General features: G+C 37.5%; 1 protein-coding gene and 1 long non-coding RNA gene across 2 annotated transcripts in view; one reads left to right on the top strand and one right to left on the bottom strand.

The window, feature by feature from the left end:
* LOC132242665 (uncharacterized) overlaps positions 1 to 17,826 on the top strand; it is a 483,370-nt gene that overhangs the window by 239,211 nt on the left and 226,333 nt on the right. The window lies entirely within an intron of this gene.
* MDFIC (MyoD family inhibitor domain containing) overlaps positions 1 to 17,826 on the bottom strand; it is a 91,935-nt gene that overhangs the window by 24,906 nt on the left and 49,203 nt on the right. Inside the window, exon 4 of the mRNA XM_059711599.1 lies at positions 8,479 to 8,754. Coding sequence (XP_059567582.1) covers positions 8,479 to 8,754 — 276 coding nt within the window. The remainder of the gene's footprint in view (positions 1 to 8,478; positions 8,755 to 17,826) is intronic.

Below are 17,826 nucleotides of genomic sequence, written 5' to 3'. Positions count from 1 at the left end.
TATTTTTATTTTCAAATGGTCTTGGGTTGTGTATCACACTTGAAATTGAACAGGTTTAAAATGCCAACTCATGGTCAGCCTCAAACTATATTCAGCTATTCCCCATAATTTCCTAATTTCTATATTTTCCCAACTAATTGAGCTTGACAATTAATGACAGTCCTGATCAGATGCATGTCTGACTGCTGCTCCACTTCTACTCAGAGTTAGCCCTGGGCTCAGACCCTTCACTCAATCCTGAAACCCTAAAGAAAACCTTCAGAATCTCCATTACCCACACTTGGCACAGCTCTTTGTATTGAAAACGAACTTTCATTCTACAGAAGCGTGACTGCCCTAACTACCTATTACTATTTGGCCTAATAAAAGCATCATCTCAACCTTTCATCGCTGTACAAAGAAAAAATTAAAATCTTAGAGTATTAATAGGGTCATAAGATTTGTTCCATTCTTTCCATTTAGCCTACTGTTCTGAAGCTGGGTTTCTAAAGTCTCTTCACTCTGATGCCCCACACCCCAAAGCTTCCTGGCCAATCTATCTGTATCTCCATTGTTCTATTTCCTCCCCACCCATCTCCTGAGTAAACGCCAAGCTAATATAAATACTTTTGGGTACTGGCCTAAAACAGCTTGTCTACAAAACCAAAAAACCAAAGGTGGAGTCCCGACATAACTGATAGCATCTATCTCTTCTTCAACATGGCCTGCAAAACTGTCAGCTATTATCAGAGAAGCACTCAGATTTGAGGCAGATTGGGAGGTGTTTCTGTGTTACAGATGTTAAATTGTATGTATTTCAGAACCTTATAAAATCTTTTCTTTGCTCCTCATCAAGTGAACAGGTTTAACAATAATTTACTGTCAGGAATAAATTATATAGTTAACCTATTTTCCTAAAGGATGTGCTTTTAAATATTTACTTTCAACCCTAAATTAACACTTACCACTTATACATACTTTGGATAGAAAATTGTTTATTTTTTAAGAACAGATGATTAAATGTTTCAAATAAATATGATTTATAATTGCAGAATGAATATAATCTGACATATTCAACTTTGACCATGCCTGCTCTCCCTACACATACACACACACACCCTACTCTTTGTATTACCGTTGTTCCATGTAGTTTGTTGGCTGAGCAGTGAAATTTATTAAAATCCTAGTTTCCAATGAACTGGCAAATATTGCATCAGAAAACAGAATTCTAAAGATATTCTAACATGGAATAGAAGACACTGTGCCTCAGAAAACACAACAAAACAGAACATCATCCAAGCAAAATAAGTATTTTGAGGAATGCAGCAACATTATCTTGCAAAGTCCCAGAAAATTGGTTTCTGGGACATCAGATTATTATACAATGGTCATATGATAAAGTCCTATTTATCCTTCTACTAAGATACTAATACTTGTACAGTTACAGGCAAAACTGAGAAGTTTGTTTGTTTGTTTATTTGTTTGTTTGTTTATATTTTTATTGGAGGGAGAGGGAGAGAAACATCAATTGGCTGGCTGCTTCCTGCACGGCCCCTACCTGGGATCAAGCCTGCAACCCAGGCATGTGCTTTGACCTGGAATCTAGCCAGCAGCCTCTCAGTGCATGAGATTACACTCAACCAACTGGGTCACAGGGGCCAGGGCAACACTGAGAAGTTTTTATGGGGAAAAAATGAGTAATATTTTGTAATACTACTAAAACTAAGAATGGATCATTCAATTTCAATTTTCTAATTTTTTTTTAGGATTTGGGAATGCATACTTGAAAAACATACAGAATAATGAGAACACTTAATGGGGTAGTAGGCAGGAGTTCTGAGTTCTAATCCTGCCTCATTTGAGTTTCTCCCTTCCTTAAGCTCAAATATTAACACTCCCCTTTACCTCTCTTTGAGGATTTCAGCTCTTCTGAGGTTTCAAACATAATGTCAAAGAAAAAGTATAGATGTTGTCCAATTTATATTCCTTTCTTACTTCGGCATTTACTGAACACTCATTATAAACCGGGTACGAGGCTGTGTGCTGGAAATGAAGAGATGAATAAGACAAAGTCTTTGCCTTCAATGAGATTTTTAGTGCAGAAAGACCAAAAAAACAGGTCAACTTTGGTATTATTTTGTATGTGGCACGTACTATAGGGACCCAAAAGAGGGACAATTAGCCCAAAATTGGGGCATCAGGATATGATGCCTGAGTTGAGGTCTGAAAAAAATGTGCACAGATCAAGAAGGCAAAGAAAGCTATGAGAACATTCCAGTCTAAAAAGAAGCAAAGGCACTCAGCTGTGTCACTTAACCATGTGTGCAGGGACCTCTACGCCTTGCAGCAAAGGCACAATTTCAAGTTCAAGGAGTTAGGTCAGAGTTTGTAGATGATGCGGAAAGAAAAGGAAGCCGTTAGGTCAAAAATATATATTTTTACCATTTTATACCAGTGATTCTCAAGGAAGGAGGGGGCGGGACATATGTGAACTACCTAGTGGGCTTTTCAAACTGTCCTGCTCCATTGTGGTCCATCCCTTTGATGGCTGTGCACCCCATCTGGATTGTATCCCATAGAGTCACGGCTGTCCTCCTCCTTACTGAGGGTATGAGGCCTGTCCCCATGGTATGTTGTGAAAAACAGCTACACTATGAACACAAGCATAAATATGCTGAAAAGAAGGGAAAGAGAAGTCTAAAAAGGAGACAGAGAAAGATCACAGAGATTAGAAGCCAAGAGAATAGTTTAAAAAAAGGGAAGGAGAAAGAACCAGTAAAATCAAAGGACTGGGCTTAAGTCTCCCCATATGTCCAAAGACTTCCTAAAGAGCTTGTTAGCATCACAAAGTCAACACGTCCAAAATCAATTCATCGGCTTTATCTATGGTAATAAGTCTTACATAATTGAGCTAAAGAATTTCTGCAGTATGGAGAGAATAGAAAGTATAAGCAATGGTTCTCAACCTTCCTAATGCTGCGACCCTTTAATATAGTTCCTCATGTTGTGGTGACCCCCAACTATAAAATTATTTTCATTGCTACTTCATAACTGTAATTTTGCTACTGTTATGAGTCATAATGTAAATATCTGATATGCAGGATGTATTTAAGCGACCCCTGTGAAGGGTCGTTCGACCCCCAAAGGGGTCGCGACCCACAGGTTGAGAACCGCTGGAATGTTTCAAAAAAAAAAAATAGACAGTATACTAGATATAAAATGATGGCCTTTGAAGAAGTCATATATATCTAGCTATATAGCTTCCAAATACAGGGCATCCCAGGCTGCCTGTCACTGTCTTTCTTACCTTTCCAGTCTCATTTCTCCTAATTTAGCTTCTTAGCAACAACAAATGGTTTATGGTTCTCTGAACAAAATTCATGATGTCATAAACTCCTTCAGCCTTAAATGCCTCCCTCAAATCCCTAACCTAATCGTATCTTTCAGGTCTCTATGGAGGCAGTGCCTTCTCAAGGAAGCGAACATTCCTGACCCCTCCCAGTGTGCTCCTTAATGATGATGATGAAAACAGAAGCTAACATTCCAAGTATTTCCTCTGGGCCAGGCTGTGTTCTAACTCCACTAAATGCAATATCAACTAAACTCCTCTTCACAGCAATCCTATGAAGTAGGTACTAACAATATCCCCAGTTTATAGATAAGACACTGACACCTAAAGAGGTTAAAAAACCTACCCAAGGACATATCACCAGTCAGTAGTAAAGCCAATTTTTGCACCCAAGCAGCCTGGTTCCAGAGCCTGTACTCTCAGCACTAGGGTATACTGCCTCTGTGTGATTCGGTATTGCTATGTATACGATATTCCTGATTCTCTTGTTCAGCATCTGTGGGCAATGAGCTGCTGGGATTGGCTATGCATTTCTTTATAAATACTAAATCTGTCAACATGAAGGGTCTATTATCCAAGATTCCTGAAAAGCATAAAATCTCTTCTAAAAATATCTTTGTTGAAATTGAAGTTTTATGAAACTATATAGCTATAGCTGGGACACACCTAAAATGTGTTAGGATTTGTCATTCCTATGATAAGTAGCTTAGAATCTAATGAAAACCCTTGGTCGTTTCAATGTCATATACTATTAATTATTTCAAAGGTCAAGAATCTTAAAACATTTAATCTTAAAGCTACACCTGGGTGATACAATCAGAAAAGTAAAGTATTTTGAAAATATCTAATTAAACAAAACAAGAAGAAATCTACTAATTAAAAAAACCTTTAAATAAAACGTGTATTTTCCCACATGGTACTTTTTTTTCTACATTTTTTTAAATGAACATGTGCACACATTCTATTTTTCAGTGTTAGTTTCACAGAGGAGTAGGATAAAATGATTTGGAATAAAAATTTTATCACTTACTAACTCCTGGGAAGCTCTTTGAAGCTAATGTAATGGGCATCGCTGTAAATTAACAACAACAAAAAAAACTCAGACACAGTCCAGTCTTTCAATAATTTAGAGTCTTATAGGGAAGAAAACAAAAACCAGGTATAGGTGTGAGAATTGTTTTAAAAATTTAGTAGGTAGTGCTTCAAAACAAATCTATATAGTAATAAGAAGACCCCTGTCTCACGCACAGTTGTAATACCAATATCTGATGTGGTGGTGGAATGGCCAGTAAACTCGCTTTCTCTGAGGATTTTATAAGCAAAAATATGAGTAGTTAGTAGCGTAGGCTATGGAGCCAGAATTGTCTGGGTTTACATCTCAATTCTATCACACACCAATTCACTTAACCTCTCTGTGCCTCAGTTTCCTTATTCACAAGTTGATAATTACATATTGTTCACAGGATTACAGCGCTGTTGGGAGGATTAAATGACTTCATGTGAGCAAAGCAGGTAGAACAATACCTGGTACACAGAATGAATCTAAGTAACTAACTACATAAATCAAGACACCTTAAAAAGGAGAATCTGATGGAGCACATGTCAGTCTATGCGTACTCAAGCCTTAGTGTACCCACCGTGAAAGACAGATTAAAACATGTCGCCAACCCACTATCTCAATCATGGGGCTGGGTCAATCCTTACTTTTGTATAAGCAATGGACCGCCATATCTTAGCGGTCTTTTCCAAACTTGATCAGCAAGTTTAGTGCTCTTACTAAAACACTGTGAAATGATTAAATATGTAATTCCATCAATGGAACCACAAAATGCCCCTTTACTTGTCAATAGTATTTATGTGCAATACATACAAAGTCACAACCAGGAACACCATTTATTCTGAAAAAAACACACATGGTCAAACTGGGCATGGGTAGCTAATTTTGAAGTTCCCAGTTAATATTATTTTGCTACTCATTTGCTCATTTTACTGTAAGAAGAAGAGACATAAGTGATGAAGACTAAAGAAAAACGTAAAAAAAGAAAAACATAGAACTGAGAAAATTTTAGCTATTAAATCTCCCCATTGTTATTGTATTTTATTGACAATATTACAGGTGTCTCCCATTCTTCCCCTTCGCCCCCCTCCAACCTGCCCCCACCCCACCCCACCTTAGACCTTCACCACATTAATGTCTGTGTCCATGGGCTATACATATATGTTCTTTTTGTCTAATCTCTTCCCGACCCCCACCCGTAACCCCCTCCTCTCTGAGACTGTAAGTCTGTTCCATGTATCCACACCTCTAGAGCCCGTTCAGGACTTGCTGTCCTGGAATCCAGATGCTATGTCTGTTCATCAAAACCCTTCCTGGAATTGCCCTATTCTATTCCGAGGTATGAGATTTCTTCTCAACCAAGGACCCCAAACGTTCTATACAGCAAGAGACCTGTGTGTATAGTTCATGAGGCAGCGTTGCTGAAAGAACTGAATCATAGAATCTTGGAACTGAAACTTACTTTGGGAATTCCTAATCCACACTTTCCACACCATTTTATAGAAAAATCATCCCCCAGGAAACCCAAGTCCCCTAGCTAGCTGGCAGCAGAGCTGAGGCTGTTTTCCTTTTAATTTGCCATCTACCAGTCTTATGCTTGTTTGTTTAACTACAGTGCACTGCCAAGGAAACAGACTTAAATTTAAAACTAAAAATCAGAAAAAAACAACACAATTTCAGGTCACAACCTTAAATAGTAGCAAAGAAAATGAAAACACCAAACTCTGAGTAAAGATGTACCTGGACAATGGCATTTTCATCTAGATTCAAGCAATCAAAATAAAATAAACCTACAACTGGCTAAATGCTATAGCTTAACAGCAAAGTTATGAGTAGGACACTGTACAATATATTTAGTCATCTTCATTTGTGCTTCATACTTCTCATGCCCCCAAGCCCCATCTGGGACAGAACTTGTGAAAATGTCAGGATTACGAGGGCCTCACCATCCATATATTTGTGGTGAACCATAAGCGTGAGTGTATATGTAAGAGGGAGAAACAAAGATGGAAAAAGGAAGAGGGTTTATAGAACTATATATCATTTATATATATTGATTTTCCTCTTTCTTCCTATGTTGCTTATGAAGCTGCATTCTTACATCAGAAATAGATTCACACATGATATTAAAAGTAAGCAAATAATAAAAACTTTTATTAAAATGCCATAAGCAATTTCAAGTGGGATTGATATGCAAATATTACTATTCTTTATAATAAGTAAATAGCAAATGGAAAATAAGAGGTTTGGGACATAATAAGCAAATTCAAATGCAAAAAAACAAGTGGATTTCAATTGCATCCAATTATTTCACCCAATCACCTAAAAATGAAGATCTTCTCAAGAAAATTGCATTGCCTTTCCAACTCCTTGGAGATCCAGTTTAGTTAACAGCCTAACTATGCTTCAGAGATGACCATGTAGCTAACATGTCAAACTAATTTTAAAGTGTCAATCATGTTCCCTTCAATCTAATTAGTTTGGAAAGTAGTGTCACTGACCTGGAACCATGCAGACCCTTTATTATCATATTATTTGATCAACCTAACACTTTACCTCAGTTGAATTTGAGACACCTGTAACCAAAATGTAATATCCTTTCTCCCATACATTACTGGTAACTCTCTGTACAATTTTCTATTTACAACTCAATTTATCTCTATAAATAAGCACGGCCAATTTCACAGAGACATCTGCAGAATTTCCCTTATTTAAGATTTCCTGGCAATTAAAATAGAAATGTAAAGGGAATAACAAAAATATATACATGTCAGGTGGAATATTTGAGATTTTTTGAAGCTCAAGAACGGCTAAAAGTGGGAAAGAGGAAGAATGGATTAACTCAGATATGCCAGGAGAAATCTGGAACCTTCAATGTGGGAGACGACTATTCCTTTATTACTATAATACAGCAAGCCATTTTTATTTAAAAAAAAAAGTCTGTACGTTATAAACCCAATGTCGTCACAAGGGTTTATGTTATAATAAATAATAGGTTTCTCAGGTTCATCATATTTACCCCGACTTTAATCTGACCAAGTGCAGGATGAGGCCCAGTTGAAGGAGGTAATAACTAGTTCCTGAGAGGAGCTAAAGGCCAGACCACAGTGAGCCTGGAATGGGGGGGGGCGGCTGGAGGATGCTAGTCAGTCAAGCAACAGAGATCACCTGGCCCTCTCCCTGGCAAGAAAATAAAATGACCAAATCCTTTTCCGCTTTGTTTTGCATATTTAGGAACTGATTTGCAAGCAGGTGATCTTACCTCTGAACCACAGAATAACATGAAGCCAGGAACAGAAAAAATCATCACATACGTTTGTGTGCCACCACAACGTCGTGTTCATATTTTTAAATGTGGTATGAAAAAAGTACGGAACCGTGGTTCCCAACCTTATTTGGCCATGCCCCACCTAAGCATCTCTAAAATCCTGATGCCCCCCTCGCCCCTCCCCCCCCCCACACACACACTGTAACATATTCACGTGGAGGAAGCCTAGCAGGCCATTAACTCGGTCTAAACAAGCTTCCAAAGAACATGGCATCCATGAAAGAGAAAAATAAAAGAACGAAAGGGACAGCTGAAGTACTGAGGAAGAAATCACTAAGCAATTGTTTTAAAAAATATCATAATATGAAGTGATGTGAAGAAATAGCAAATAAAGTTTCAAAACATATAATAGAGAACTTAAATACATAAATATGTCACAATATATATTTATATCCTGTATATGAGGCCCCTAGAACCATAAGAAATGCAAAAAAATCAGTTAATAACTCATTCTTGAATTGCCCCTTTTAAAAATCAAATTGCCCCCCTGTGGGGCATGGGCCCCACGTTGGGAACCACTGGTCTAGAAGTTATATTTAAAGTAATGACCATTCCCTCTAGCAGACAATAAGCAGGATGTCAGCTGCCCAGGCTTCCTTTCACAGCCTGTGTTCTCCTTTGGGGACTGAGGCTGCATTTTACCAAAATCCCCATTTGTCTTGCAGATAAGCGAGATTCTTCTTGTATGTTTGCTTGAAAAAATAATTATTAGTGAATATGATTTCACACATGGTCAAGCAAAATATGTATGTATCTCAAACTTACCTTCAGGTGAGGAGCCTGGCTTTTGGGAAAAGACTGCATTCACTTTACTCTTCTTATTGATATCACTATTTACAGACAAGCTGGACTGAATTTTTCTATGCACTTTTTGGGAAACAGGTGCTGAAAGTCTTCGACTCTCCACAGACACATGTTTGGCTCCATGGTGAATTCCATTTCCGTTGCTCAGACTTTTGTGGCAGTTCTTTGTCTTGTCTACGTCCTCCTCACTTGGTTCTTGTGCTGAAGTTTGAAGCTGAGGCAAGCGCTGAGGTTGGGCTAAGTTAAAAAGTAGGAAAAGTTTATCAGGTTAAAAAAGAAATTAATATTTTTAAATAATCCAAATACACTCAGTAACAGACTGTTTTAAATTTTATCCATGATACTAAAAATGAAAGCAAAAAGAAAGTAAAATACTAATACATATGGGTATAATAATGATTGGAAAATATCCTATCCTATATAATAAAAGGCTAATCTGCAAGTCGACTGAACAGCGGAACAACCGTTCGCTATGACGTGCACTGACTACCAGGGGGCAGAAGTTCAATGCAGGAGCTGCCCCCTGGTGGGTCAGTGCGCTCCCACAGGGGGAGCACCACTCAGCCAGAAGCCGGGCTCACGGCTGGTGAGCGCAGCGGCGGTGGCAGGAGCCTCTCCAGCTTCTGCGACAGTGCTAAGGATGTCAGACTGACGGCTTAGGCCTGCAGGGAGCGTAGGCCAGGCTGAGGGACACCCCTCACCCCTGAGTGCACGAATTTTGTGCACCAGGCCTCTAGTATAACAGAAATAATAAAGACTAAATGTAGAGAAAATATCCTTACTAAAGGGGAAAATGAGAAAGGGAGTCATCAAAAGTGACTTTATGAAAGGGGCATAAAAACAGAAGGGAAAAATGTTTTGTTTTTAAGAAAATTGAAGTTAGAAATCTGAAAAAACAATTTGACACTCATTCAGAAAAAGTGGGTTCTTGACTGGCTTATTTCACTTAGCATAATGCTCTCCAGTTCCATCCATGCTGTTGCAAATGGTAAGAACTCCTTCTTTTTTACCATAGCGTAGTATTCCATTATATAGATTTACCACAGTTTTTTAATCCACTCATCTGCTGATGGGCACTTAGGCTGTTTCCAAATCTTAGCTATGGTGAATTGTGAAATAAGCCAGTCAGAGAAAGATAAATATCACATGATCTCACTCATTTATGGAATATAATGAACAACATAAACTGATGAACAAAAATGGATCCAGAGACAGAGAAACATTGATCAGACCATCAAACCTTAGAGGGAAAGTAGGGGAGGGTGGGGTTAAGGGTGAGAGATCAACCAAAGGATGTGTATGCATGCATATAAGCCTAACCAGTGGACACAGACAACAGGGGGGTGAGGGCATGAGTGGCGGGGATGGGGAGGTAATGGGAGGATAAGGACACATATGTAATACCTTAATCAATAAAGACATTTTTTAAAAAATTGAATTATTTTCTATGTACCAGGTCTTCTTTCTGGTGCCAAAGACACATTATCTCGCTATCCCTGATAATGGTTAACTACTCCATTATCTTTTGAAATAAAAGGAAAAGAACAATGGATTCGGGTATGAAAGCTGGACAGTATAGAGAAATACTGTGGGGTGCAGCGTTCGATGCCCACTTCCCAGCAGACCATGGGGCCAACAGTGCAGCAGTGAGGTTTTCATTAGAGAAGCCCCTCTGAACGTACAGGCATAACCCTTAGCTGGGTAACTCTTGGGAGGATCTCTGTGCTGACAATAGATTTTTCAATTAAATTAGCCAAAATGGATTCTGGGTATTGAAGCTTAGAGCTCTGATCTCCCCCCAAAAAAGCTATCTGTTTACACTGGTTAAATAATGAAATTATTTACTAATAGTCTTAAGCAATGCTATCAATGAAAGCATTTCTTCAGTTAGAAACAACAGCAACAGCAAAAACATTCATTGTCAAAATTTACTTTTATAATTTCCTGGAATTTCAGATTCTAAACCTGCTGTTATAATTAGTCTTTTTAACTTATGATTATGAACAGTTAAAAAAAATAAATTAAGTGTGAATACTAAGAATTCTTCAACTTAGAAAACATAATGTATGAAAGCCACAACAGTTATACTGGTACATGGCACTGATCATGTCTAAAGGGGACTGATTATCTGTGGTCTAGGGACTAGCTAAGACTTGGTATATATTTTTGACAAAGAGGACAGTGTGCATTTGAGTAGGGCGTTAGCACACATTGTTTACTTCTGTCCTTGTTCAATATCAAAATATTCTATTTATGAATGTACAGATTTCAAGAAAAAGACAAATTTCTTTTACTTAATAAGCATGGTTTCACATCAAGTCTATTAACATTAATACCTGATTTATAAAACTAATATATGAATCCCTCTTACCATTTTTCAGTTATTTAGTAAAGAACAAAGGAGAATAATTGTCAAAAATTAAATATTTGTGAATATCACAAATTAATAGTAAGATATATCAAAATATTTTTTTTTCTCCTAACTTCTGATGAAAAGAAGAGGTTACTTCTCTACGTAAAAGCTCTACACACCCTTCTAACTAAAATTGGCAGTCCAGGCATCTGCAAAAGGAGAGCTATTTCTTATGGGTGAGTAACCATTTGATCTAGAGATTAATTTGCTGCTCCTGTAACTCCTTGTATCAAGGAGAACGACATCCTAATGACTGCTATTGAACATAAAGCTAGTTATACATATTTATTTAAAGGGATGCCAAAGAAGACAGTTAAAGAGAGTTAAAACTAATTTGGTGTTCTTTTCAGAGCACTTTCCAGTAATCTCGCCAATAAATGGAATGTGTTGGGCCACTTTTTCTCTGGAAATAACTCAAGCAATCTGAGAGCTCAGTTAAGTTGAAATGTCATTGCCCAATGCTGGGGAGACATCTGATCAATCAAACATGTACTGTCATATTCCATGCTCTAAGATAAATTTAAAATCACTATGCACTGGTAATAGTTAGACGTTCTCAATAATTAAAAATAAAGATGGTAAAAGAGAACTATATCTTGCCACCAAATTCTAAAATGGACAGATCCTGTCTTTTTCTATGAAAACTGACTATATGCAAATTACTGGATATGGCTGGAGTGATATTCTAACACATCCTTAATGATTTGCCTACATTTCAGTTTTCAATATGATACCTATTTTGGTTGGCAGATAAAGAATAGTACTTTAATTTTTGTTTCACTGTCACCTAATTATTTTTACTATAGTTTGTATTATGATCTAGTAACCAAGTATTATCTCTTCAATTTTTTCACATTAAAACTTTCTTAGTTTTATGATTTTGTCAGATGCATGCACTATATAAGTCAGATTAAAACTGGATAAATCCTAGATATATTAGATATCTCAACAGACATTTATTTTCACTTCCACTGATAATTTTTCACGGATGTCATTTGAATCTTACAGTGAAATTCACCTGTAAGTCAGAAACATGATTTTATTCTTGGATAAAGAACAAAAACATCTGATTTAAAAAAAAACACAACCATAACTACTTGGCTTTAGACAGATTTCTTTTTCTTATTGTGTAAAAGTTGTGTATGGCTTTAAAAAAAAAGCAACATGCTAATATGGGAACGACAACACAATGCCTCTTAAAACACTAGTGACGCCTAGGGACCCGCGCTCTCCCTTTAACGATCCACTGCTCTCATTCAGCTGTCTTTCTTTTTTCAAATCTTTACATATGTGACAGCTCTCAAAAGTAGACCATGGGCCATCTGGCATTGTCAGAGGTGTAACTTGTGCAAATTCAGCTCTATTGGGAGCGCACTGCTATCTTCTGCCTGCGTTATAAAGGGACAATAGAATGTAGAACTTAAGATTTGTTTTGAATTATTCATTTTTAGCCTGTATATTCAAGAAATTTTACAAACTCTGCATTTTGTACTACATAATCGCATGCGTTAAAGGTACAAAGAAACTTTTTGACACCTTTTTTCTACAGAAAGCTGGCATTTTGTTTGATATGTGAACATTCGGGCATCGGTTATATCATTCTAAACAGGCTGGAGGCTTCTACAAAAGACCCCATTTTAAACTTACTCTATATGGGCAAAAAAATGTATTCTTGATATTCAGTAACAAATGCAAAACACATCAAAAATTTAAATACCAGTTATATGAACATTCAGCATCTTCAAACCTTGATAGCATTGGTAACCCGATTATCATATGTATTGTAAAGAATTTTTTTAAATCATTGCTCATACAATGCAGCATGATTGTAAGTTTAAGATCCATAATGAATAGTTACAAATGTCTTAAGAAACCCTGTGCTTTCTAGGTTCAAATGTTTTCAATCAGGAAGGAAGCCAATAGAATTAGATCTACTGATTTTCAATAATAATAATAAATATGGGAGTAATGAGTCAATAGCATGAAATTCTTTTGATATTTTTTTTAATGTGTGATGCTGTAGCTTAGTAATAACTATACTTGGAACTGTGCCTACTGGAGAAGCAACAAAAGCAACATTTTTCCATGGCATATAATCTATTACCATGTGCAAATCATCTGCAGTTGCTGGCCTCTTTACATAAAATTTAATAAAACTACAAAGAATTATGCCATTTATTTCAAAAGGTCGTTGTACAAAAAAAGTCAAAATTAAAACCTTAGAATTTAAAATCGTCAGGAACAAAATGATCTAAATAGAATATTTGGGGGAAGGGGAGTAAAAATGACTTGATGCAAATTGAAATTATTTTTCCCAAAGATGGTTATAAGCTTTTACTGGGTATCCAGTAACTCTGCTACTCAGAAGTCACTATGAGACTGAGACAAACACAAACACATACATAAACACACACACAATGGTAGAGATTTTATTTATATACACACATATATAAAACAAAACTTTTATTATGTATATATATATAATATGTATGTATGTACAACAATATGCACAAATATAATAAAACTATATTACTGTATTTAATATTGTAATGTAAATTTAGGCTAAAATAAATGTGTTAATGGACAACCCTGCTCATCAGCTTGTTGCAAACCTTTCTCAGTGGGCAGATGCTGAGTGGCCTCTGCATCCTAACACCTACACAGTCCGGAAGCTCCTGGCATTTTTCTACCTCCGTCTCCTTAGTTCCACTCCAAAGGCTTCCAGAAATTTTGTATTCACCTCTTGAACTTCCGAACTCTTTCATCAGAGACTGTATCCCATATTCATTTTATTTACTGTATATATTAATATATGAAAAATATTTTGGAATTTTGACTTTTGGGGAACGTTAACCAACTTGAGAATACCAGTCCAATTTTGTGACTGTATGACTGGGAATGTGCAGGATGGAGGGGATTGTCTTATGATGACATCATACATCTAATAGTATTTCAACAGTAATTCAATTTTCACTATTGCAGACTAAATCACTGCTGGCAGGGGTTGGAGATACTTCTTCCCAAAACAAGACAATAAAACTTAAGAACTTGTTTGGAGAATCAATCACTTTTCTGCATTTGAAAAAAAAAAAGTACTTAAGCATGTTTAAGTCAAACCTGAAAGGGGGAGACTACTAGCTTTCCCACAAATCTATTCTCCCCAGTGTTCTGGGCTCTCGGCTAACCCATGTCCCCGCTTTCCTTGCATTTGGTTCAGTCATGTATCCGTGTGAGCTCTAAGTAATGAAAGCAGAAATTACTTCTGCCACTCCTAGTCCTTGGCCTTCCGACTTGAGAGTGCTCTGTCTATGCACTCTTTCTTGCCCTTGGCAGCAGCCCAGCTGTGACCTCACCTGAGGGCACTATCTTAAGGGATGCTGGAGAAACCAGACAGCGGGCATCTGCCCGTCAGCGGGAAGGAGAGCCTCTCACCGACGAGGAATGCTCACCTTGTACTATTACATAAGAAATAAACGCTTCTTTAGCCATGAGATGAATGCTGGGATTCACTGTGAGAACACTTTGATAGCTTCCACCCAGGCCTTCTAACAACTATGTATGGTCTCTATACTTACACTTAAACTACCCCAGCCCAAGTGACCCAGAAAACACCACAATCACTAGAAAAAAAGAAACAACACAATATATTAGTAGCAGAATGAAGGCCACCACCAAATCCAAGAGTGTGGTAGAACTCAACACGCAGCAGCTCCGCTGTACAACGTAGGAGCTGATTACCACTGAAGGAGGCTAAAGCATCATGGAGTTTGGAGGAAAGGTACTCAGCCCTCCTGAGTTAGAAAGTTTGGAGACAACTTTCTAACTCCCTCAAACTTCTCTCCTTGCCATGGCTGGGAGGAAGCCAGGCAGGTAGCCAACCACCCCGTTTGCTTAGGACAAAGGGAGGCGCTGGGACGCAGAACGTTCGGTTTTAAAGCGAGGACAGTCCCAACCAAAATGGACGAGTTGGTCACATATCAGGAGCAAATGTGCACAACTGCTTTCCTCACACAACAGACGGTGGGACACACACAGGCTGTGAACAGGGCTTATTATGGTTTGGGTTCTAGGACCAGTGATTCCTGGTTCTGTGAACTTGAGAAACTTACTTCATCACGCTGGTCATTTGGATCATCACTGGCAAATGAGAGCAGATGACAGAGCCTTGTGTGAATGGGTTAGTTTAACTTCCCAGTTTCATACCATGTTTTTGCCCTTTCCTACTTTTCTGCCATTTATTTCTGATTTACTATTTGGCTTTCATTTTTTATTCTATGTTATCAGGGGTTTTTTTAAATGTTTTTTTTCTATACAGCAACCCAAACCTTCTTGTAAATGAACAAGTGTCAAATAAATACACAAACATTACCTTCATTTTTTTTCAGAAAAAAATCATGACTTGATAGAAAAATAAAATCAAAAGATTAAGAAATTCAGTCAGACTTTTTCTTTCTTAAGATTTGCATGTGTTACTGGAAAGTCCCTATACAGTAAACCAATGATAACAAAAATCTTTATTTTATCTTCTCCAAGTGTAACTTTACTCTAATGCTTGTTTTTTTTATTTATCTTTATTGTTGAAAGTATTACAGATGTCCCCTTTTGTTCCCCATCAACCCCTTTTGGCCTAGCCTGAACTTTCCCACTCCCCCTCACCCCCAGCCTTTACCATGCTATTTTCTCTGTCCATAGGTTATGCATATGTGTATTTAAGTTCTTTGATTAATCTCTTCCCACCCACCCAACCCCGCCTTCCCTCTGAGACTCATCAGACTGTTACATGTTTCTATGTCTCTGGATCTATTTTGTTCATCAGTTTATTTTGTACCTTAGATTTCACATATGAGTGAGATCATGTGATACTTGTCTTTCTCTAACTGGCTTATTTCACTTAGCATAATGCTTTCCAGATCCCTCCATGCTGTCTCAAAGGATAAGAGATCCTTCACTGGTCGTAAATGTACCGCAGCATTTTATCCACTCATCTACTGATGGGCACTTGGGCTGTATCCAGATCTTAGTTATTGTAAATTGTGCTGCCATGAACCCAGCAGTGCATACACTCTTTCTGACTGGTGTTTTAGGTTTCTTAGGATATATTCCTAGAAGTGGGATTTAATGCTTGTTTTTATCCTCAAATGAATGACAAGTTTGGCCTTATTTAATGTCAGCTACTGTATATTATAGCTTCTAGTTAATTTATCAGAATTACATGAGTCATATATTTGAGAATAGAATATTGTCAGTTTACGTTAGCAGATTTTATTATGGATTGCTGTCTGCAAGTTTTATTTATATATTAAAATATCATACCAGGATTTGTATTTGCTACAATATCCTTTGTTCTTTGACTTAACTGTCAAAGTTGCCCTCTGCTTAGATTTATAACTCTATAATAATTATATCTAAATGAATGTAGTATATATACCTATATTTTACAGAAAATAAATAGCCTAAAGAGTGTTTTTGTATGACAGAAAATGGATTAATTCAATAAAAAGAGAGCACAAAGAAATAATCTTCCAGCAACCTGTTGTACATACTGAAAATTTTATAACTTGGTAACTTTACAAGGGATAATATCTTAATCGTCTTTTGAAGAATCGCTCCTGAGTTTTCTCATAGGTAATAATGGGCATATTCAGGACATCTATTTTTTAAGATATAAAAGGCATTTCTTTTGTTTTTGAATGAATCTATTAGTGGGCAAGCAAAAGTGTGAGAAGTACTTAGTGAAAATCAGCTGCCATCAGTCGTTGGGCCACAGGTCCTATGTATAATAAGGAAGACTGGGTAACTGTAGAAAACTACTCACATGTCAGTATACTGGACTTCGTATGGCTTTCAGTAGCTGCTACAATAACACAACAAACGCCATTCTAACTTGCCAAGGTAAAAGCCCACTGAAGAAAGTAGGCAACTTTTAGTAAAAAAAAGCTGTTTTTATCTGCAAGCAACATAGCCCTAACCAGCAACAGTCAAATAAGTAAATTGAAGAAGGTACTGCCCTCTGTGCTGAGAAATTTCAAAAAGCGTTCCTTGCCTGAGAGCAGGCCTTGGTGAGCAGAGCAAGGGCTGAATTGCCTCTCTGCCATTCACAGATACACAAGCATAAGCAACAGCCCTAGCCAGTGACATGGAACCATGAAAGTTCATATCATTGTATATGTTAGCTGAGTTTCAGCAGCCACATTTTTTCTCACTGATTAGGTAAATGTGAAGAGCTGAAAAATGGAACAGGGAATATTAGGGAGGTGCAAGACCTGTGGAAGCCTAACCCTCCAGGCTCTCTCAAGTGCCTCACCCTCCCACTGCCCATCAGTGTTCGTATAACTCATTCCCAAAGGATACAGCCTGGGGTAGGAGCCGCCATCCTTGGGTCAAGCTTGATCACTCACAGAGGTAGATCTAGTGACAGGACACCATTAAATTGAGACTAAAGGAGGTGCAGGGAGCTCAGAGCTCAAAAACCAATGTGGCAAGCAATGGACTACAGTCAAAGATCATTATTTGACACAACTTTTGGTGGCAGTTACCAGAAAATGAAGTCCTCTACCATCATGTCCAAAAAAAAAAAAAAAAGAAGAAGAAGGATATTGATGCTAATAAAGATGTTAAATAAATTATAGTGCTAGAAAAATCCCTAGCTTAGCAAATAAAGGCTCGTGACTTCCACCCTAAAGCAATCCCTGAATCTAAGTCCATATTATCAACAAGAAAAGAACCATTAAGGCCCCTGCGAGAGAATCCTCCTGAAACCCTTCTCAGAGATGGCTGTGAAACACACCCAGCAAGAGAAATCTTAGCAGATAATCCTGGACAAGTTTAAGGAAGAAACTCAGTAAAGAGATGTTGATGGTAGTTCATGGCCACATCATCTTTCATACTGTCCTTAC

Source organism: Myotis daubentonii, chromosome 10, assembly GCF_963259705.1.
Source record: "Myotis daubentonii chromosome 10, mMyoDau2.1, whole genome shotgun sequence".
Lineage (NCBI taxonomy): Eukaryota > Metazoa > Chordata > Mammalia > Chiroptera > Vespertilionidae > Myotis > Myotis daubentonii.
Note: the sequence above shows the minus strand (reverse complement) of the source record. Positions and strands in the feature narration are given on the sequence as shown.